Consider the following 24,623-nt stretch of genomic DNA (forward strand, 5'->3'; position numbering starts at 1 on the left):
TGGAATTTTATACCTTCATTGCAATGGAATTGAGATTGATATATGTCATAGAAGGCTAAAGATCAGAAAATATTCAACAATAACAACAATTTATAGAATAAAAAATAAAAACAATAAGAAAGATCTAGAAATAAGACACAAAAAGTAATCTATATCTACAAACTAGGGCTGAAATTTGGAGACAAAGGTGCTAGGCACCCTAGTTCAAGGTGCTTATGACTTTTAGTAATGACTTGAATTGTAATCAAGGGAACTTGTAAGTCTATATCATGAAAAATTAGTTAAAAACTATCAGATAGATTTTTGGGCACCCTATTCCAATTTTTTTTGCCTATTCAAAATTTGTCACAACCTATTAAAATTTGTATTGCACTCTTATAACACTTTCATTGCCAGGTCTAGATTTACAAATACCAACAACTAATTCTTACACCCAACATATGGATACAAGTAGGCCTTGAAATGGAGCTCTTGATAAATTTATCTATATTGTTTGTAGTCCATACTCCAATTCACTAGATGCTCTCATGTACAAGTTGTAGTAAGGATCAATAATTATAGTAGGTCACCATGAAACCAAGATGTCCCAAAAAGTATACCCATAATACATGTATTGCTAGGTAATCATAGGTAAATACTACTCAAAATGGCATGTGCTATTACCATTCACAAATCTCAAGGTCTAATACTACTAAAAGAAACAATTGATACTGGAAAAATAGAAAGGCAAGGATTGACATTTACAACTATGTCCAAAGTCAAATCTTTAAGTTTTCTTCACATTCAACCAACATTATCCTTTGAGAAATAATATATAATGGAAAACAATACATACATGAAAAACTCAATGTATGTAATTTTGAGTCCACTCTCTCTCACAGTTCAATTTTTCACAATACATGAATTTCACTTTTCCAATTTTTTATTTTGTAGAATTTTTTTTTAAGGCATAGAAAACTAATCTATAAGAAGTTTATATACAAAATGAATAATAAATATTAGTGACCTACATCAATTGCACTCTACTCCTCATCTAAACTATGTTTACTTCATATGGTTTCTATTACAAAATATTAATTATAAATTTAACTCTCTCAAAATTTTATTTTATAAAATTCAACTCCAATGAATGACAAAAATATCTTCAAAATATCAATATCTACAACAAATAATACATACTAGGAGTTAACAACAAACGTATTTAATGTAATCAATTTCTTAAGTTTAATCATTTTCATATAATATTTTTTAATTAATTTGCATTCTTTAGATTTTTGAATATTAAAATAAATTCATTTATATTAAAAATAATTATCACTAATAAATACATTTTTTACATTTTTTGATTTGTATCCCTTAATGTATTCAGAGTATATTTTACCATCGGTGTAACCATTGCACCTCATTTTGGTGCAAGTGCTAGTATATGTGGTGCTTTCTTCTAGCTTATCATTTTTAGATTAAGAAAGTGAAGATGCATCATGTGGCAAACAATATTATGAAAAAATCACCCTAAAAAAATTATCAACATTTATGGTTTAAAAAATAGAACTCTTGATTAGGAAATTAAAATGAAACACCTCAAGGGATATCAATAACTTGTTTTCATGAGGTGTAGAAACATGGTAAAAAAATTTATAATAAACTATCATTAATGTAATTTACATACCTTAACAAACCCTTTATGGTTTAATTTTGACTATTATTTTAGATAGAATTATGTAGATATGATCATTGTGCATAAGCTAATCCATGACCTTTTCATTCTGGTTGCCCGGGATATTATTCTAGCTAGCCCTTTTAAAAATTATGACCATTACTAGTTAATTATCATTCTACTAATTTAAATTAATTATTTGGTATTGTATATTTAAAGAAAGGTTTGAGCTCATTAATTATTATTAAATAAGATGAATTAAGAATATTGAAAGATTAAAACATAGAGAATATATATTATTATGAAATCAAGAGATAATCTTGACTCACCATTAAGGATGTTTAATACCTTTTCTATTCATAATAAATTTATATTTTATTTCTTAACACCACACTTATAGATGAAAGAGTTCAGAGCATCAAGATTAGCAACAAAAAACAACAACAAAGCACCTAGGACTAAGAGAATCCAAAGAAATTGCTGGGACATTAAACTAAATAACCATAACTACGTAGTGTGTCCTTCAATTCCTCCTTGCATGGAAGAATTTTATTGTTTTTCTTTGTCTTCGTCCTTCCACTCTTGGTCACAATAGTGCCCTTTCTTTTCTTCTTTCTGTCGATCTTTTTAGCAACTGTCACTAATGTAAATATTATGGCCTATATAATCATATTTAAAAAAATAATAACTTAATAGATTTCTTGAAACATGATACATTAGAATGACTAAATAAGGAATAATCACTGAAAAGGTTTTCTTAAATTAATTTAAAATATTAGTTCCATGATAATTGGATTAAATTTCTATAAATTTAATGTAAATTTAGATGTCTTGATAGATTATTGAGAGTGTAGGTATTTTTCTCATAAGGACTAAGCCTTGACTAGATGCTTAATTGTATTGCCTTGTTTTACCAAGGTGCTTCCTTGTTCAATTGTACTTAGGAAAATGCAATGGTTGCAACATTCCTAATATATATTTGTGAGTATATTTATTGTTTATGTGTTAATTAGTGCATGTCTTTGTATGCTTAGTTCAAGCTATCAATTATTTTATCATAGATTTGTTAAGTTGTTGGATCAATAGTTTGATTGTTTTATTCAAATTTCAACACTATTTTAGCTAGTTATGAAGGCAAGAATGATTTTTTTCCTTACTATGATTTTGTTGGATTTGTGTGTTTGATTTTTACTATGATTGAGCTATGACTAATGTTGGACACAATTGTTTTGTTTGATATTTAGAATAATATTTATTTTTTGTCTCAACCTTTTTACTAATAAAATATTTTACAATGATATTCTTAAATTGACAACATTAGACATCATTTTTTGAAACTTTTGACATACTTACAAATGAATACAAATTATTTCTATTAATGATCAATGTTAAGTACTATAATCAATCACTCTTGATATCTATTAAAAGAAAAGATGGTGTTGCATTTTTCTTCACTGGAATTATTAAACCGTAAAATAATTAAAATAGTCAACATATTGTTTTCATCCGTTGTACTAATAAAACTAAAAAATAATTGGAAGGCAATATATTATTGCTTTGCAAAAAGTCTACGATGAACTACCTAATATGAACGTCAAATGCAAGAGATGTCCACCAAAAGGAGGTCAAATTTTGGGACGCATAAAGTGCAGATTAGTTAAAGGGAGTAAAGAGCTTGGACGGCAACAAATTTTGACAAGCAAATCTGACCCACCATATGCCAAACTCAATTAACTTTCACATTGGTTGTTTTTTAGCTTACAATTACTTCGAGGGTGTTATTTATTTCGAGGGGTGTTATTTATTTATGTAATAGCAGGTGTGATGATCTGGAGTCTGATGATCTCTCTCAATCCATTTTTAGATTAATTATAATTTTAAAATTTATTCATTGTTTTTTTAAAACAAAATCATATGTACATATTATCGATAATATTGTTAAAGAGACCGATAATGTTTTTAATTTTTAATAATTTAAGTATTAGTTGAAAGACGATTAAATAATCAAATAGTTATTAAATTTAATATGATAAAAAAGGATGAGCATGAAATTTTAGATATAATTATGGTCAAAGTTAAAATATTTTAATGAGTATGTTGACAAAAGATTTATTTGTACTAAATAAAAGCATTTATAGAATAATCAATATGTGCAATTATTAAAGATGATTTAAGAAGAATATATATTCATAATATAAACAATTGTAATTAATAAAAAATCTTAAACATGTCTATTTTTTAAAACTAAAAAAAATTAAATTTAGATCACTTTTTGCATATATATTAAACTTTGTATAATAAAATTGTTAGACATTATTTTTTTTAATTTGAAATTATATTTTCATTGTTAAAAAACATATTTAATTTAAATATTTATAATTTAATTTAATTTTTTTAATTTTAATTTTAATTTGTTTAAGAATGGTTGTAAAACTATAATTTCTGAAATACATTTATTTAATGTTTATAAAACGAAATCAAATTACAAAATGCAAAAGAAATAATCTGTTAATGAAGATATTAGCCAAAAATAAGGAAGCTAAAAACAAAATAATAATATCAATAACGTGTGCAAACATTTCCACTTTCAAATGTGTTTAAAGAAATCTTCCAGATCCTTCATCCTAAAACGTAGGGCAATCGTGTTCAACGTGACTGTGTAGTTCACCTTGATAAAAAAGAGCTACTTGTGAAGGTAGGGAATGTTTAGACTTAAAATTCTGACCTCTTAAGCCGCAGAATAAGACTCATAAATCTATGTTACAAGTGTCATCTTGCAATTCCTCTGAAATCTGCATTATCATCTGAGCGTAAAGCGTTTATCATGTGAAGCTTTAGGTATAGAAATGCTTGTCAAATTCTCCTAGGAAGTACAGAAATTTCTGTGAAATAAATTTGCTCATACGCTGGAACCGAGGATGAAGCTATATATATGACCATCTGCCCAGCTGTTTCCCACATTTAAGCTTTCGATCCTCTATTTTTAATCCCCTGTGTGTGCTCTTGCTTTCTGGGATATCTCATCCATTGTCCACTTGGAATCATGGAATTAATGAAAGCAGATGAAGTAAAGTTGGATCGACATCTCTGGCTTATTCAAATCAAGGAAGGCCTGCAATTTCAGGATGAGGAAGAAGAAGAAAAGGAGTTATGTGTATCCGTTTTTGGTGTGCCCAAGGAGCTGTTGACAGTAACGCCAGAAGCATATATTCCGCAGTGCGTCTCCATTGGACCTTATCACCATTGGAGGTCCCAACTGTTCGAAATGGAGAGATACAAAATAGCTGCTGCGAAAAGATTTGAGAGGACGATAACCGGTAAGTTCGAAGCTGTAGTGGAAGAGATTAAGAAGTACGACTGGCAAATCAGGAACTGCTACCAGAAATTTCTTGACTACAGGGAGGAAGTCCTTGCATGGCTCATGGCTCTGGACGCGTCGTTCGTGCTCGAGTGCATGCAGTTCTACGTCAAACGAGCGGATCGCACTTCTTCGCAAGAGTCATCCCAGGTGATGCGATTAGGCAGAGTTTTAGATAGAACTCGCAGAAGTGCAACCCACAAATCAATTATGAGAGATCTGATGATGCTCGAGAATCAGTTACCTTTGTTCCTCGTGCAGAAGCTGCTAGAAATGCAGTTGGGTTCTCAAGATAAGGCGGAAGAAAGGCTCTCCAATCTGGTGAGTCTCGTCTGTCAAGAATCGTCGCCATTTATGTTGAAGATGCGGAATAGTTCAAGGCTGTGCATAAAAGAGAGGGGTCACATATTGGAGGTGCTATACTACTCTATTGTCCCTGCAGCAGCAATGGACGATAGCATTTCTAAGAAGAATGATGACGAGAATGTCTCTTTGGCGGACTCAACCTGCATAACGCGTGCTCTGAAAGCTTTATGGAACGTTCTCTCCTCGTTAAAAATCAGTCTTGCTCAACTCTTGTCGGCACTCTCTGAGCGTGTCTTAAAAGGGAGGCCTGTCCAGTTGGTGACGCAGTTGTCCACGAATCTTGTCTCTGCTTTTGAAACTCTATCCATTAAGCGCAAAGATGAAAAGGATGAGGAAACAGATGAGGAGAGAGGATATTCCACAGTGGAAATTCCTCCAACATGTGACGAACTAGAAATTCCCTCGGTCGCCTAATTATACTCAGCAGGAGTAACATTCCGACGGAGACCTTTCCACAATTCGCTTCGACAAGACTAGTGCAACTCTTTATCTTCCCAAATTGAGGTTGGATTCCAACACAGAAGTAGTTCTCAGAAATCTGCTGGCTTTCGAAACTTCGGCGGCTCCTGGCGCTCTGATCTTCACTCGCTACACTGATTTCATGAACGGCATCATCGACACAGTCGAAGATGTTCGGCTGCTGCGAAAGAGCGGTATAACAAATACATATTTCGTTCATGGCAGCTCCTCACTGTGTTGGCCGCGGGGATACTTCTGCTTCTGACTTGCTTCCAGGCTTTTTGTTCTGTGTATGACTGTAAGCGTTGGTGGAGCCAAAGTAATCTTTTGCAGGACTAAGCCAATCGGAAGAGTTTTATCTTGTAATTACCGCTGCTGACGGTCATTTCTTCTCTTTGATACACCACTTCATTTACTCGTACAAGGTACAGAAGTTTTTTTGTTTTTTGAGGCGGGTTCAACTCTGCCTTTAGGTATGCCGCCGTTGTCAAGCATACTGCCCTTACGAAAGAGATTTGAATTTTTGTGGTGACTATTGAATCCAAAAAAACAAAATCACTCATATGCATTTCATTCGAAATTTTGTGGTGATTATTGAGTGGTCATTATTGAATCCAATAAAACAAAATCAACCATATCATTTAGGGGAAGATCACTATAGCTGAGCATTTCATTCGAAATTTTGTGGTGACTATTGAATCCAATAAAACAAAATCATTCATATCATTTAGGGGAAGATCACTATAGTTGAGCATTTCATTAGAAATTTTGTGGTGACTATTGAATCCAATAAAACAAAATCAGTCACATCATTTAGGGGAAGATCACTATAGTTGAGCATTTCATTCGAAATTTTCTGGTGATTATTGAATCCAATAAAACAAAATCACCCATATCATTTAGGAGAAGATCATTATGGTTGAGCATGTATGAATGCATTTGAGGGTTGCTATACTTTTTGTTTCAATAATAGTACAAATAAAAATTATTGTTTGAAACATAAAATATCAATTTTTGTATGTTTATATATTAATAATTACAATACTTTGCATTAATAGTTGTGACTTTAAAGTTGTTATTTCTATAAAATATACCATTAGTTGTAAACAGCAACAAATCATGTGATGCTACATATAGGGGCCTATTTTTGCATGACTATTGTTCTCACATTTTTTTTCGGTTATTTTGGACACCTTGGCAAAAAGCATGCTGATGTGGCTGTGAAACCTTATTTATATGTAGGGGACTTGCCAAGTAAGTTGTTGTAAAAAATCAGGAGTGATAAATGAAATTTCCACGTACGGTTTTGAGAAGCACAAAGTTAGGGTGCACAACTACTAGATCCTCTCCCCTATAGAGTATTGTCTTAATTAAAATAAAAACCAAGAGAATATTTTTTAGGAAAGTTCTATTTTGTTTTTAGGTATTACGAAATTATCAAGTATACCATCTTTACAAAACAAAATTTGAAATTTGTTATGTCTATTAGTATTGTCTTGTCGTGGGTTATATTTGTTTTTTGTTTCATGCCATTGTATGTATACAATCGTTAGAAAACATATCTGAAATTTCGTGGTATCTATTAAGTCCAACACAATAGAATCATTCATAGAATATTGCTTTACTTTTTAAAAAACTATCTTCAACTTTGTATTATTTTATGAATTTCTTCCTTTTAGATTTTGCTCTTGAAATGTAATTGATTTGGTAAATTATTAATTGTGTAGCTTAATTATAAAAAATTCTATTTTTTTTAATGAAACTTGATGTCATAATTTTTTGGGGTGTGAAAGAAGTTTCTAAAATTAAACCAACCAATCATGTAGAAAGCACGATTGTAAATTTTCACAATAAAGCCTATTTATGTCTAATGAGAATGAAATTATAGACATATAGAGAAGTGAAGGGGCCAAGTATCCATAATCAAGTAAACAGGAAAAATCAAATTGTCGGACATAAGTGTAAAGAATAGACTAGAGGGTAATGTACCTTGAGTAAATGAGACTATATTGCAACGAAATTCCATATGGTAGCAGGAGATTAAAAGTGCTAATTAGCCTCAAGGCTTCAAAAATGTTTTATAGCCATCATTGGATGGAGAAAAAACATTTGTGATTGTTGTTGTTGAAGATAAACAATAGTAATTGAGGTGCTATTGGAAGTCAGATCACAATTATCTTGCTAAAGTACGATCATAACTATCTTATTGAAAATTATATAGTATAGTTTTTTCATACCAAGGAATTCAATTGTTTACCTTTTATTCGGCCTAACAGAAAGGATGCACCCCTGTTTATAATTTGGGGATTGAGTCACATCCTTATAAAGGTTTTGTTGAAGTGAACAATTTGTTAGTCATACATTGGCTAAGTAGTGCATTTCATGGCTCATTTAAGTTGTCTTAAATTCAATACTATTGTAATAGTTATTATAAAACCCACTTCTCTGAACATGATTCTCTTTCATTCTTTCCCTAGTATGATACCATACTATCAAGGTGAAGGCCAATCATTATAATAACTATTGGTCAAATGATATACCCTTCGCAAGAGAATGATCTTAGTTATGACACTATTTTTGTGATTCCCACATTTGAACATTTAGTGTACTCAATATGCTTAGTATTAATTTTTTTGTCAAAAGATCTCTTACATAAATGTTATACTTTTCATATTTGATACTATCTTTATTTATATTATGTATCTTTAATCGTATTCAAAGAAATTGTTTAATTAATAACAAAGCCTAATTCAACTTATATATATCATATTATATTCACACTTCCTTTATTAATGCATTGATGCAAAATTCTTTGTTAATTTGTATTACCGAATAATTAATTTAGATCTTAAATTGTTTTTTCTTATATTGCTACTTCAACCTATTAAATGACAAGGTGATACTCACATTACCCATATTTATCTATAAAAATTTAAGTGTAAAACTAACATTTAGTAGTAGGTTTGATAATATCTTCCAAATCCACAAAATAATAATAAAAGGATTAAATTTATAGTTTTTTTCTTTAAATAATAATTAATATGTTACATTTTAACTAATATAGAGATATAGGAAAAACAATGTTAACTCATGCAATCACTATTTATATACTCCATGTCTATTAACAATTGCTATTAGATTAATTCAAAATTGTCAAGGATTAACTTGACTAACTTATCCATTAATTTAAAAAATTGCAATAAATTTTAAACATTGCAGATAATGCACATTATGATTTATCTTATAACATTCAAGTTGATTATTTTATAAATTATAAGCATTAATGGATAAGATATTTCTATTTTTTCATTAAATATATTTAATCATAAAAAATGATATATCTAAACATCATTGTCTAAACTCAAAAGATCTATTGTTCAAGATTTGAAATGAATATCTACTTTTGTCATACTCAGACATCAATGTTACATAATATATACATAGGGCAAGAGTCTTTAATGGCTCTAGAAAGAAGATGCATATTCTAGAAAGGTTAAAACTATGTCATTCTAAGTTATAAAATTGAATCCAACCTATTAACATTATTACCAATCAAAAGAGTTTTATCTTCTAATTACCGTTGTTGATGGCCATTTCATCTCTTTGGTATACCACTTCATTTACTCTGCCTTTAGGTATGTTGTCGTTGTCAAGAATACTGCCCTTACAAAATACATTTAAAATTTTGTGCTATGTATTAAATCTAATAAAAAAGAAAAAATCACTCATATCATTCATAGAGTCTCAGAGATTTTTTTTTAAGCGAGCTCTATTTTTTTTTTTAGGTATTGTGCCCTTGTCAAGTATATTATCATTACAAAATATATGTGAAGTTTGTGGCATCTATTAACTTATTGTCTTGAGGTAGTTTATATTTTTCTTTTCACTATTATGTCATTATAAGATTATGATCCTTAAAAAACATATCTATAATTTTGTGGTATCTATTAAGTCCAACAAAATAGAATCATTCATTGAATATTGTTTGATTTATATTTTCAAAATATCTTCAACTTTGTATTATTTTTTAAATTCATTGTTTCTGGGTTTTCCTCATGAAATGTAATAGATTTCATAAGTTACTAATTGTATAGTTTAGTTTTAAAAAATTTATATATTTTTTTAATGAAACTTGATGTCATAAATTTTTGGGTGCAAAAGAAGTTTTTAAAAACAGAGCCAACCAATCATGTAGAAGTGGGAGCATACATTTTCACAAGAAAGCCTATTTATGTCTAGCAAGAATACAATTGTAGACAAATAGAGAAGTAAGTGGAGGGGCTAAGTATTCATAATGAAGGAAATGGGAAGAATTAAATTGTAGGATAAAAGTGTAAAGAATAAACTAGAAGGTAATATACTTTGAGTAAATGAGACTATATTTTAAAGAAATTCCATATGGTAGCAGAAAATTAAAATTGTTAATAAACCTCAAGGCTTCAACAAAGTTGTATAGCCATCATTAGATGGAGAGAAAACATCCATGATCATTGTTTGTTAAGATAAATAATAATAATATAGGCGATATTGGTAGTCAAATGATTGCAATCCTTGTTGAAGTAAGTTCATGACCATCTTCTTTAAAATTAAATAGTATAGCATTGTTATACCAAGGTATTCCATAGTTTACTTTGTATTGGGCCTAACAGAATGGATGGACCCCTCCTTATAATTTGGGTGTTGATTCACATCCTTATATATGTTTGGTTGAAACTAATAATTCACTAGTCACACAATGGCTAAGTAGTGGGTGACATAGTTAATTTGGGTTGTTTCATATTCAATACTATTCTAATAGTTATTGTAATACACACTTCTTTAAATATGATTCTATTTTTCTTCTTTCCTTGTATGATACTATACTATCAAGGTCAAAGTCAATCACAATAATAACTATCAGTCAAAGAATATACCCTTCTTAAGGGAGAACTCTTAGTTATGACACTAGTTTTGTGATTCTCATATTTCAATATTTAATTTACTTAATATTCTTAGCAATTTTTTTTATTAAATTGTCTTACATAAATGTGATACTTATTATATTTTATATTATCTCTCTTCATATCAAGTATAAATAATCATATTTAGAGAACTTCTTTAATTAATAAAGCACCCTAATTGTAGTTATCATTGCCATATTCTACTTACACTTACTTTACTGATCTACTTATGCAAAAAAAAATCTTAATTGGTATTACTCAATAATTAATTTAGATCTTGAATTTTTTTTGTATATATTGCTACTGCAACCTATTAAATGACAAGGTAATAATCATATTACCCATATTTATTTATTAAAATTTAGTTTTAAAAGTAACATTTAAGGTTTGATAATGTCTTCCAAATCCACAAAATAGTAATAATAAAAAGATTAAATTGATAATTTTTTTCTTTAAATAAGAATTAATATGTTACATTTTCACTAGTATAAAGATAAAGAAAAAGATATTTTAGCTCATACTTGATCACTATGGACATACTTCATGTCTATTCACAATTTCTATAAGATTAATTCAAATTTGTCAAGCATTAATTTCGCTAACGTGGACATTAATTTTTAATAAATTCTAACAAAATTTAAATAATGGATATGATGCATATTATGATTCATCTTATGGTATTCAAGTTTATCATCTTATAAATTATAAACATTAACAGATAATACATTTCTATTTTTCCATAAAATACATTTATTCATAATAAACTGATATCTCTAAACATGATTGGATAAATTAAAAATATTTATTGTTGAAAATTTCAAATAAATATCTTCTGTGTTCATACTTGCACATCAGTCATACACAATGGATTAGTAGGGTGAGAGTCATTTATGGCTCTAGAAAGAAGGTGTCTAGAAAGAAGGTGTATATTCTAGAAAGGATATAGAACCTGGGATAGTAAAATTAATGAGGTACAATAAATTTATGATAAGAAAAGTGCATTACATACTATTCCTTAAGTTTTCTATTAATTTAGTTAATGCTAACTTGTTCATTGGTGTAATTCAAACAACCACAATCTTTGAGCTCTCTTGAGATGGTAAGCAAGAACATTGAAGGAGGAGGTAGGGTTTCTTCTAATGTAGGGGAGAATGAGGAGGAGGGTTACCTAGATGGATATGGGGTTCCTACCACTAGTTGTGGTGTGGCTAGGCTTTGTGCTATTGATGTAGCTTTGGGGGTCTTTGAGAAAGGACACCCCCAAAGTGCCCCTTCCACTATTTATCTTATTGGAGTCAGGTTTGGTGCTAATTTTTTGGGTGGTTATCTTGAGGAGAGAAGCCTCATCTTCATTTTTATCTAGCTTGGTGCATCTCAAGGTTAGAACAACCCTTTCTGTCATGTGGTTTTATTTTCTCTTTTGTAGGGGGCTCCGGGTTCATGGCTGAGTCCATTAGACTTTCACAACGATTCCATTATAATATGGAAAAAATTATATTGTCATTTCCTTACTACAACATAAAATAAAAATTAATTATGTTTTCATTCTATTTTTATGAAACAAAAATTACATTTTATTATTGAAATGATTCTATTTTCATTTGTTACCTATTTTATATTTTTTTTTGGTAATTAAATAGAAGAATGGGGCAACACCCATTATATTAAAATTAAAGCATAAGTTTAGACAAATTACATAAAGAGTAGGATATTATATAGAATTTGTAGAGAAATCCCAAAATAGATAAATTTAAGATAGGACAAAACACCCTCAACATAGCTGGAAAAGGCAACAAAGTTTTGGTAATTTCAACCATAAAGATCCCAAGAGCCCAAAATTCGATCAAGACAACTCAAATGATCAAACCCTAAGAGAATAATAAAGAGAAAGAAGATTCAAAAAGAAACCTCAAGGTTCAACCATCCATCCTATAGTCTTCCACAATTATGTCCATTGGAGAGATGCCTTTTTACTAAATAGTGTCTTCAAGACCTTGCAACCAAATGTAGGATTTGATCCAAATTGGGTCATCATTCATCTACATCATTGTCTAATTCTGTATGAATTTAAATCCTCTCAGCACCAAGTATTTGTTATCTTGGTATTCCTCCTCATTATCAAGTAGAACTAGAGGGAATTTGGGTGTATAACATCTTATAAAATTCCTTTGGGATAGGAATGCATTTGTGTTGGTTTATATTCAGTAAAAACATTATCAATCTTTCCCAAAACTTGTCCTTTGAAGAGATGGACATAGAGAATCCTTACCGTATCCTTATTCAAGTACAAATCCAAGGCAATGGATAAAAACATAGAAGAAATATTCATGTTAAAAATTTTATATTTTTTTCATTTAAAAAAAAAATTATTTTAATTTTATGAAACAAAAACCATACCATAATATCGAAGTTAGTCTATTCTCTTTTGCTAACTATTCTATATGATAAGATAAAAAAAATCTTCATCCTAATTTTGTGAAACTAAATTCACATCATATTATAAAAATGCTTCGATTAACATTTCCTAACTATTTTTGACAATGGGGAATGAGAGCAGAGGAGGAGCTAGGGTTTCTGAAGAGGGTGAAGATGTAGGAGAGGATGTGTAGTGCCCCTCCATGACTTCTACCTGAGACTTGTTACCTTAACTTATTAGAGTATGTTTTGACTCTTTATATGTGCTTTATTTTGTTTCTTTGCATGTATGGATGCATTTATGTGATTCATGTAATTAGACTAATTTATGCTAATATGTTTTAGGATATAATTACTATTATATTTTCATTTGAGAAAAATGTATAGATGTTAGTAATGGTTTACTCAGACTTGAATTATATGTTGATATTTCACGATGATTCTTATGAAATGTTAGTCTATGATCAAATGTTATTTAGAATTGATGATATTGATGCTTATGGATATATTTGTGTAGAGTAAATCTTTTTTTTGTTTTTCTTTCTTAAGGTTAGGATGAAAGGAATTTGATTTCATACTAATCATTGTGAGCTCCATACGACATCATGATTACCTTTCACTAGAAAGGATTATATTAATGTTTGTATAGAAGATGTTTTAGTGTAGGATTGCATGTACCAAACATCGACTCCACTTGGTTTCACAAGTATGAGAGTGTCTTTCATTCCCAATGGTTGTACAATAAATAGTACAAGGCCCAAAATATATCTAGCCCTAACCATTGTCCTAATCGAGGGACAATTATCTATTTTTTATTTTATTCCATTAGATTTGTCATGTGGACAATATATGATTACCCAACTATCAATGGTAAGTCTTGTCTTGATATTGCCATTATTTTATAATTTAATTGAATGTAATTACAACTTAAGTGCTATAAATTAAATTAATAATTACTTATAGTTTATTGTGGCTTTATAGTATTGGGGAGAGGAAATCTTACCACAATTCTGTGAAGAATTTTAAAGTGTGAATTTGAGAAAGATTTGTATTTTTTTAGTTTGACTACAAAATCGAATTAAAGCATGATTTGGTTATCTCAAGCTTGGTTGTTTTTGGATTTTTGGTTGTTGTTCTGATGAGATTTTGTGTTTTAGAATTCGAAATCAAATTCTCTCTCTCTCTCTCTCTCTCTCTCTCTCTCTCTCTCTCTCTCTCTCTCTCTCTCTCTCTCTCTCTCTCTCTCTCTCTCTCTCTCTCTCTCTCTCAGGTTTCCAAGTAGGTATTTGTTTACCTTGTTTGATTTTAGTTAATCTTTTCAATTTTGAATACAAATAATTATTAGGAGGAATACAAAAAAATTTTGGATTGTATTTATCATCTGGGTTTAAGTTCTCATTCGTGATTTTTAAAGATTGCATTTTACTTGAAATTGGGTGTGGGCATTGAGTTTTTTTCTTAACATATTTTTTGGGATATGTGACTAAAATAATGATTACTGTCTACTATACCATTCTTTAAATCTATTGAAGAAAATACCTGTCCAATATTGCATAGTAGGATCTAGATGCCTGTTTAAGTCCATACAATGCTTTCTTCAATCCGCATACCATATCTGGATCTTTTTCAATTTGATTCCATTTGGTTTCTCAATGTAAAATTATTCGTCTAGATCTCTATTCAAAAATGTTGATTTGGCATCCATTTGATAAACTTTGAAGTTCTTATAAGCTGAAAAATACAAGAAACATGTGAACAACTTCCATCCTCGCGACCAAAGAAAGCATTTCTTCAAAGTCTATACCTTCCACTTGATAATATCATTTACATAATATTCTTGTTTTATTCCTTGTCACTTTTCCTTGCTCATTCAACTTATTTTTGAATACCCACTTAGTTCCTATTACATTCTTGTCCATCGATCTAGGTACTAGTTCTAGAATCTTGTTCTTCTAAATCATATTTTGTTCTCCTTCCATTTCCTTTATGCAAGTTTCATCTTTACTTTCTTCCTGATAAGTCTCCAGTTCAATCATTGATAGAAAATCATAATTATCTTGATCTTGAGCTTGTACAATCTTCCTTCTTGTCTGTACACCTTTTGATTTATCTCCAATTATCTGATTCTCTAAATGTTGCTTTTGAACATACTAGGTGGGAACTTTCATTGAATCTTCCTCTTCTTCTTCTTCATTTGATTCCTTCTCTTTTCTTTCTTTTAGATCACTTGTCTTCTCTAGAACTACTAGAACAATATCAACCCTCTGTGCTAGAAAATGTTTACTCTCCTTCCTATCCTTGATGTAGTAAACATTTCCACCTATTCTAACTCCTTCCACAACTCTTTTACCAATATTTTCCTTTCTATTCAAACATGTGGTGCTACTAAACAAAACTTCATACCTTTATTGACACATATGACTAAAACTTAACAAACTATTTCTTAATCGTTCAACATAATAGACATAATCAATCTTATGCTTACCATCAATAAAAACACTTTACCTCAAATCGCTGCAGCATCTTATCTAGTAGACTTTATAGATCCTCTATCATATTTATTAACATTAATAAACCAGTATTGATCACTAGTCATATGATTTGAATATCTGGAGTCTATAATCTATGTATTCAATTCTATTTTTGCATGCAATGCAATTTTAACTATTTTCTCTTCTTCTATTTTTTCCAAAACATTCTCCTTATCCTCAATTTCTAGAAACAAAGATTCTTCATTTGGGTCCTCATAAACTTCATCTTCAGAAGTATGTTATTCAATAGAACATAAGCCCTTCTTCTCTTTTGTGTTGAAATTGCATCTTCTAAACTTATTCATTTATCATAATCATCTGGTCTCTTATAGTCTTCTCTATAAGTGCAATTATAAGAATAATGTCCAATTCTAGAAAAACATTTCAAAGGTAACTTACCTTTGTATTTTTTAGTGCCTTGCTATAATCTTCTCACAAAATTTTCTTCAACTTCATCTAGATCTCCACTGCATTATAGATCATCAAGTCTTGAAACATTAAACACTCTCTCTTTCTTTTCTCTTTTCTCTTACTACATTTTTAAAATCTTATAGGCTGCTAAGGTGCCAATAAGCTAATCAATGGTATACTTACTCAAATCATTGGTCTCTTGGATAGTACATCTATATGGCTTGTAGGATTGAGGCAAAGCCTGTAAAATCTTAGCATAACATTATATTCTTCTAAATTTCCATCAATGGCTCTAATGATATTAGTAAGATCAATCACTCTATGAATATAGTTCTCAACACTCTCATCATTCAACATTATTAGGTACTCATAATTTTACTTTAAACTCATTTGCCTAGCCTTCTTTGTCTTCGGATCTACTTCATATGCCAAACACAGCTTGTCCCATATAGATTTTTCTTCCTTGAAACATTTTACCCTTCCAAACACTGAATCACTTATACAACTAATAATTATAGCTCTAGCCTTTGCATTAGCCTCCTTCAAGTTTATCTCATCTAGAGTGTGAGAATCACCCTACAGAGGTGTATATTCAATTTGAATGATTTCCCAAATTTTGTTCGGTAGTGTCTCCAAATGCAACCCCATTCTCTCCTTCTAGTGTGAAAAATTTGTACCATCAATGATTGGAGCTTCATAATACACATCCTATGCCATACCAGATCCACCTCAAGCAATTAAGCTTACTCAAGAGGAACCTTGCTCTGATAACAATTGTTGAACCCAAGACAGGACTAATAAGGAGGGTGAATCACTCCAAACAGATAGTTAATGCAACACATAAACAATTAATCAACAACACATATCAACAAAATATATTCACTATATATATCAAATTACAAATAAAAGAGGTCACTTCTCTAGACTTGCACACCAATGCTAACTATTGGTGAAAATTATGTCTCATAATTACACTTTACTTAATTTAACTTATGATAATGCATCTCATAGTAGTTTGCATATGATACACTTAGGGAAGTGTGCACATAGGGATGATGCACGTAGGATAAATTACACCTTTTGCCATCTTATCTTGTTGTTACATTCCACCTTTAGTGGGTGATCCTCCTCTTGTGGAATATTTTATTATTTCTCCTACCTACCCTCACCTACCCTTGATTCCTAGTGAGCTACATGTCATGATTGTGTGCTCACATATCCATATGGCCTTGCCTTTATAATAAATCTCATCTTACATTGTATGTAATGATCCAGTTGATAATATTTGCATCTTGATTAGAATATAGTTTATTCTTGACAAATCTATTGTCTCTCTTTTTTGCAATTCATTGTGCTCTAGATCTTGGCTATATTTGAAAAATTGTTACACTAAAAAGATATTAAAAATTTGATCTAAAAAGAAGGATCTCTTGATAATTAAGTTGTTCTTGAACTCTACATCAAGCGACCAACATCAACACACACAACTCTGACCTCAACTACTAAAACTTTGTCTCAAATCTCTATCATAGTCTCAACACAACTTACATGTCATTCGAACATAACTCTTTTTCTATTCTTCACCCTACCTCAATGACTATCTTAATATCATACATCTACACTCCACACCTCATCACTCACTTAACTCAATCACATACATGCTAATATACAAGATAAATCATCAAAACATAAGTAAGTAATCTTGAATCAAAATATAGTTTTTGAACCAATAATACGCACACTAATCCACTCCATGAGAAAGAGGGAACCAAAACACATCTTCTAAAGATGAATTAACCGATCCGCAATCTCTAGAACATAACCGATAGTATATCCACACACTAAGCATATATATAAGCAATTAACATTCAAAACATACTCTCAAATGCGAATAAGTCAAATATGGATCTCCACATGCTTTGGTGAGACCCACAACATATCAATGAAGTTTCATAAAACATATCTAGACCAAAGGAGAGGTCTAGCATAGAATATCACAATCATCAATAATCAATGCCACAACACAAGGAGAAAACAAAGATGTTTATGGACTAGAGAACCAACAACTCCATGATACAAAAACTATATCCAATGAAGATAACAATAATAATCAACATCTACAACATATTCTAGACTCAAACACTTCCAGAACAACCAATAGAACAATTGCACCAACAACACAACAAGATAACTCTGCACCACAGACATTCTAGACCAATTGAGAATAACAAGTTTGAAATCAATGACACCCACAACAACACATCAACACATACTTCCAACACACTCTTGAAATTTGGAGTTACAACTTTGATAGACAAAATTAATATGGAGCCCAATATGTGCTCTAAAAGAACTATGCCCTATAGAATAATTATGAGCATGATTGATAGAAAATTAAAGCTTTTATCCTAAGAATGCTGATTTAAAAGGTTGTAAATGCATAAAATAAGTTAGTTTGTAATTGGATATTGATCTAATTTCTCATTCAACATCTTATATAGGGTTCAAAAAAGCTATAACAACCCTTTGGTCATGATTACACACAATAGGTGTGGCTAGATTAGAGTGTAGGAAATCTATAAATATGATTGACATTCATCTTGATAGCTAAGAATTCCTACAAGAATTACATGATTCAATTATAAAAACTTAAAAGCATGGGATTAGATCATGCATGGATTCTTGTGGACTTGCACACCTCTATAACATGATCTTGTATAGTGTAGAATATGACATTTAATGTTAAATTTTTTTTTTTGATCTACATTTGTGTCTATTAAAGTCAACTAGGAAAGAGAATCATTAAGAGTCTACTATTTATTAATGGGAGTATAAAACTCCCTGAATGACAAAAAAGCCCTTGGATTGAAATGGCAATATCAAGAAAGATAAAAGAAAGAAATAGATACTAAGTAGTTGTTCTAATGCAAACTGACTAATGCAAGTTGAGTTGATGATCCTTGGACAATAAAAAATTGAGTAGAGATAAGGTTCGAAGTAGTAAACAAGAATTATTATTCAATCCCTCTTTGATTTTAACTTTGATCTTAATGTTAAAAAGTGGTCTTATTTATCTATATTTGCTTAAGAATTGTCTTAAAACTGTTATAGTAAATTCCTTCATATATTTATTTATGTTAGTATTTTACATTAGATTGTCCTTATCAGAGGGTCCTCTCCCACCGTCTGCAGTACCATCTGAGAGTAACAAGCAGCCTTCGGACTTTGAATGGAATCCTTTCAGTTAAGCATTTATCATATGAAGTTATAGGTATACAAATGGTTTTCCAATTCTCGATGGAAATACAAAAATTTCTGTGAAATTTCAATTTGTTCATTCGCTGGAGCGGAGGATGGAGCTACATATATGACCATCTACCCAGCTGTTTCCCATATTTGAGCTTTCGATCCTCTATTTTTCATCCCCTGTGTGTGCTCTTGTTTTCTGTGATATCTCATTCACTTTCCACTTGGAATCATGGAATTAATGAAAGCAGATGAAGTAAAGTTGGATCAAGATATCTGGCTTACTCAAATCAAGGAAGGCCTGCAATTTCAGGATGAGAAAGGAGAAGAAAAAGACATACGTGTATCCGTTTTTGGTGTGCCCAAGGAGCTGTTGACAGTGAAGCCAGAAGCATATATTCCGCAGTGCGTCTCCATTGGACCATATCACCATTTGAGACCCCAACTGTTCGAAATCGAGAGATACAAAGTAGCTGCTGCACGAAGATTTGAGAAGACGCTAACCGGCTACTGCAAGTTCGAATCTGTGGTGGAAGAATTGAAGAAGTACGACTGGCAAATCAGGAACTGCTACCACAAATTTCTTGAGTACAAAGAGGAAGACCTTGCATGGCTCATGGCTCTTGACGGGTCGTTCTTGCTTGAGTGCTTGCAGTTCTACCTCAAACGGGGGGATCGCACTTCATCGGAAGTGTCATCCCAGTTGAAGCGACTTGGCAGTGTTTTAGATACATCTCGCAGAAGTGCAACCCACAATGCAATTATGAGAGATCTGATGATGCTCAAGAATCAGCTACCTTTGTTCGTCTTGCAGAAGCTCCTGGAAATGCAGTTGGGTTCTCAAGATAAGGCTGAAGAAAGGCTCTGCAATCTAGTGACACTCGCCTGTGAAGATTGGTCGCCATTTATGTTGAAGATGCGAGATAGTTCAAGACTCCGTATAAAGGAGAGCGGTCACATATTAGAGGAGCTATACAACTCTATTGTCGCTGCAGCAGCCATGGACGATAACATTTTTTAGAAGAATGATGACCGGAATGTCCCTTTGCCGCATTCAACCTACTTAACATGTCCTCTGAAAGCTTTATGGAAGGCTCTTTCCTCGTTAAAACTTTGTCTTGCTCAACTTTTCTCGGCACTCTCTGAGCGTGTCTTTAAAGGGAGGCCTGACCAGTTGGTGATACAGTTGTCTACGAATCTTGTTTCCGCTTTTCAAACTGTTTCAATTAAGCGTAAAGATGAAAAGGATGAGGAAAAAGATGAGGAGAGAGGATATTCCTCTCCGGAAACTCCTCCAACTTGTGACGAACTAGCGATTCCCTCCGTCTCCGATTTATACTCCGAAGGAGTAAGATTCCTTCCGACCAAGGGAGGCCTCACCACAATTTGCTTCGACCCGACCAACGCATCTCTTTATCTTCCCAAATTGAGGTTGGATTCCAACACAGAAGTAGTTCTCAGAAATGTGGTGGCTTTCGAAGCTTCAGCGGCTCCTGGTGCTTTGATCTTCACTCGTTACATAGATTTCATGAACGGCATCATCGACACAGACGAAGATGTTGGGCTGCTGAGAAAGAGCGGGATTATCTACAGTCACCTGGCAGACGAGGGGAAAGTGGCAAGCTTGTGGAACGGCTTGGGTAAATGCATCCAATTGAGGCGAATTAAATATTTGGACCAAGTTATAGCGGACGTCAACAACCTTTATAATAACAGATGGAGCGTAGCTGCGAAGAAGTATGTAAACAAATACATATTTGGTTCTTGGCAGCTCCTGACTGTTGTGGCCACGGGGATACTTCTGCTTCTCACTTGCTTCCAGGCCTTCTGTTTTGTGTATGACTATAAGGGTTAATGGAGCGAAAGTAATATTTTGCAGGAGTAAGCCAATTGGAAGTGTTTTATCTCCTAATTACCAATGCTGACAGCCATTTCTTCTCTTTGATATACCACCTCAATTACTCTGACCGAGTACAAAAGTTTTGTTTTCGAGGCGGGTTCAATTCTACCTTTAGGTATGCTGCCGCCCTTACAAAACCACATTTGAAATTTTGTAGTGTATATTGAATCCAATTCGGATTCTGTTTTGAGATAGGTATTATACCTTTGTAATGTATATCATCCTTAAAAAACACATCTGAAATTTGTGGTGTCTATCCGTATTGTGTTTTTTTTCAAAAAAAAATTTTTTTTTTGAGGTGAGTTCTATTTTGTTTTATACAATCCTTACAAAACATATGTAATTTTTTTTTTATCTATTATGCCCAACACAACAGAATTATTCATAGAATATTGTTTTATTCTTAAAAATATATCTTTAACTTTGTATTATTTTTCAAATTCGTTGCTTCTAGATTTTGGTCATAAAATATAATAGATTTTGTAAGTTATTAATTACATAGTTTAGTTAAATTTCTATATTTTTTTATGAAACTTGATGTCATAAATGCTGGGGTGCGCAAGAAAATTATTAGAAAGGAGGCAACCAATTAGATAAAAGTCAAAGTATACAATTTAAAAAAAAAACCTATTTATATCTAGAAAGCATGCAATTATAGACATATAGAGAAGTAAGTGGAAGGGTCAAGTATCTATAATTAAGGCAATAGAAGTAATCAAATTGCAAGGTAAAAGTGTGAAGAATAAATTAAAGGATAATGTACCTTGAGTAAATGACACTATACTATAAAGAAATTTCATATGGTAAGAGGAAACTAAAATTGGTTATCAACCTCAAGGCTTCACCATCATTAGATAAGAGAAAACCTCCGCAATTGTTCTTGTTGAAGATAAACAATAGCAACCTATGTAGTATTGGTAGGCAAATGATGGTTATCCTTGTTGAATTAAGATCATGGCTATCCTATTTAAAATTATATAACATAGCATTATTATACCAAGGTATCCCATCATTTACTTTTTATTGGGCCTAATAGAGTGGATGGACCCCTCCTTATAATTTAGGTATTGTTTCACATCCTTAGATAGGTTTGGTTGAAGCCAATAATGTGTCAGTCATACATTGTCTAGTACTGGGTGTCATAGTTCATTTGGGTTGTTTTGAATTTAATAATTTTTTAATAGTTATTGTAAAGCCAACTTCTATAAACATTATTCTATTTTTTTAAATTTTCCTTGTACAATAGCATACTATAAAGGTCAAGCCAATCAGGGTAATAACTTGTAGCATCCTAAAATTGCACCCCTGTGCAATTTTGACTGCATTTGGGTCCATACCTTAGCATTTGTGTCCCTAGGCCTGACTTGGACCCAATTCTGCTTGCACCATGAAAATATAACCTTACCTTGAACTCACACATTGACTAGGCACCTTGTCCTAGCCCTAAAATGGGGTAGGACCAAGCCGCCATGCCTAGGTCCTGCCTATTTGGGCCCCTCTTTAAACCATCTTTGCCTTTTCAAATTTGAGTAGGAAAACTAGCCTTGTGTTGGCTCATATAAAAACATTAGTAAGTTTCTCGATAGGCAAGTATAAAAGAAAGGCTTTCCCCTCTTATTTTGATATATATTGGATACAGGCATTGGATACACACATGCATTCAAGTACACAAGTGACTATATTCAAGTATTCATGCAATTGAGTAAGTATTCAGTCTTCCCTCAAGCCACAACAAAGTCAAGATTCTAGAGTTGAAGTGGACATTTACATTCTATTTTATCAAAGAATTCATGAAACCCTAATCCCATGTGGAGACAAACAAAACTTAATGAAGAGGTATATCATTTGGTTTTCAGTCATTATTCAGCATCTCCCTCAAAAGGAGAATCTTCAATTTCAGCAATTGAATTATCTTTTATCTCTATTACATTGTTAATTCCAAAACCATGGTTTGACTTAGGCAAGCCCCTATTTCCAACCTATTTCCCTTTCTTTCTATGTGTGGGAAACAAGTACGGAGCTATGATCTTCATAATCAACATTATTCACAAAGACAGATCAATCCCCTTTGGTGTGCGAAAAGTTTGAAGGACGAGGGAAAATTTCACCATGGTCCTAACCTTTTGGTAGCTCTTTCAGGGATCATATATGAATCTACTTATATTTCTCAATCTGATGACTGTAGCTTGTTGTTTGTGAGTTTTACCATCATTTTTCAACACTTTACCTTAATTTCAGCAATTCAAGTTACAAAAGAGAGCAAATAAATTCATCCCTTGAATCCAATCAATATTTTCAGTCCTTATCTTTGTTGTTTTGCGACTAAATCTATTTGATTCAACCCTCTTTTGAATGTAATAGGTTGCTAATTAAAAATGAGCAGTTTTCATTCTTCTTGTGGTTGAAACCCTAATTTTTCACCCATTACATTTTGGTGAACCCAACTCTTTACACCTTTAATTCTGATTTATGTTCTCAGATCTGAGTGTTTGTGCAAGTCAAAATTTAAACTTTCATTTACAAATTTGTTTTCCAAGGGAATTTTAAAAATTTAAAGGTTAAATTCAATAAAACCCTAATTTTTAAACTTAAAATTGAACGGTTGAATTTCTTAATTTGGATTGATTATTTTAGATCTGATTATTTTCCCATTTCACAATTCAAATTTTCACTTACAAATTTAATTTCCAATCAATTTGGGCATAGTAGGGCCCCAAAACTCCTTGATAGTACAGTTGGAAGTGGCTTAAATAATGCAGCTATATCCTCCCTCGCTACTGAGGCATCGTGAATAAACACATCCTCATCAAAAAACCCCTGCATAGCTGTTGTCCCCCATGCTTGGTCATATGTCACAAGCTCCCCTCAGATAGGGATGTGTAAGATTCATCACACATCCTCCAGTGTCACAATCATCTCCCCCATAGCTAGGTGAAACAGACAAGTCTTTCTATACCACCGCTTCGCCAATGCTATCATCAGGTCGTGATTCATCTGAATCACTGGCATATACATCACATCATACATGCCTGTCACTGTAATACAATCAATCTCGGCCTCTGTCAGCCGATCTCTCAACTGCTGTGTAGTTGGATGCCTCTCCTGCATCTGTAAGACGGGAAGATCCAAATACACATGCACAACCAACCATCATCATCAGTTGTTTTGTTTCAAACTTTCTTAAATTTAAATGTAGACTATCAACAGATACTTTGATCAAGTATCTTCAGGTCTTGACAGGTAAGCAATCATGACACACCTAGACTACAACAAGCAATTATCCTAATGACCTTGTCTCATCAGGGCTCTTATGATTCAAAACAACTAATCCATCCATCCA

General features: G+C 31.9%; 2 protein-coding genes across 2 annotated transcripts; both read left to right on the plus strand.

Annotated features, from left to right (window-relative positions):
- Positions 1 to 4,700: 4,700 nt before the first annotated feature.
- On the plus strand, positions 4,701 to 6,105 carry LOC131047264 (putative UPF0481 protein At3g02645). The gene is made up of 2 exons (XM_057981128.1): positions 4,701 to 5,786; positions 5,854 to 6,105. Exons 1-2 carry the CDS (start codon positions 4,701 to 4,703, stop codon positions 6,103 to 6,105), a joined length of 1,338 nt encoding a protein of 445 aa, XP_057837111.1.
- A 13,510-nt stretch (positions 6,106 to 19,615) lies between these two features.
- Positions 19,616 to 21,238, plus strand: LOC131047265 (putative UPF0481 protein At3g02645). Its single transcript, XM_057981129.1, has 2 exons — positions 19,616 to 20,368; positions 20,477 to 21,238. Exons 1-2 carry the CDS (start codon positions 19,616 to 19,618, stop codon positions 21,236 to 21,238), a joined length of 1,515 nt encoding a protein of 504 aa, XP_057837112.1.
- The last annotated feature ends 3,385 nt before the right edge of the window (positions 21,239 to 24,623 follow it).

The sequence above is a fragment of the Cryptomeria japonica genome, chromosome 7, assembly GCF_030272615.1.
Source record: "Cryptomeria japonica chromosome 7, Sugi_1.0, whole genome shotgun sequence".
Classification (NCBI taxonomy): domain Eukaryota; kingdom Viridiplantae; phylum Streptophyta; class Pinopsida; order Cupressales; family Cupressaceae; genus Cryptomeria; species Cryptomeria japonica.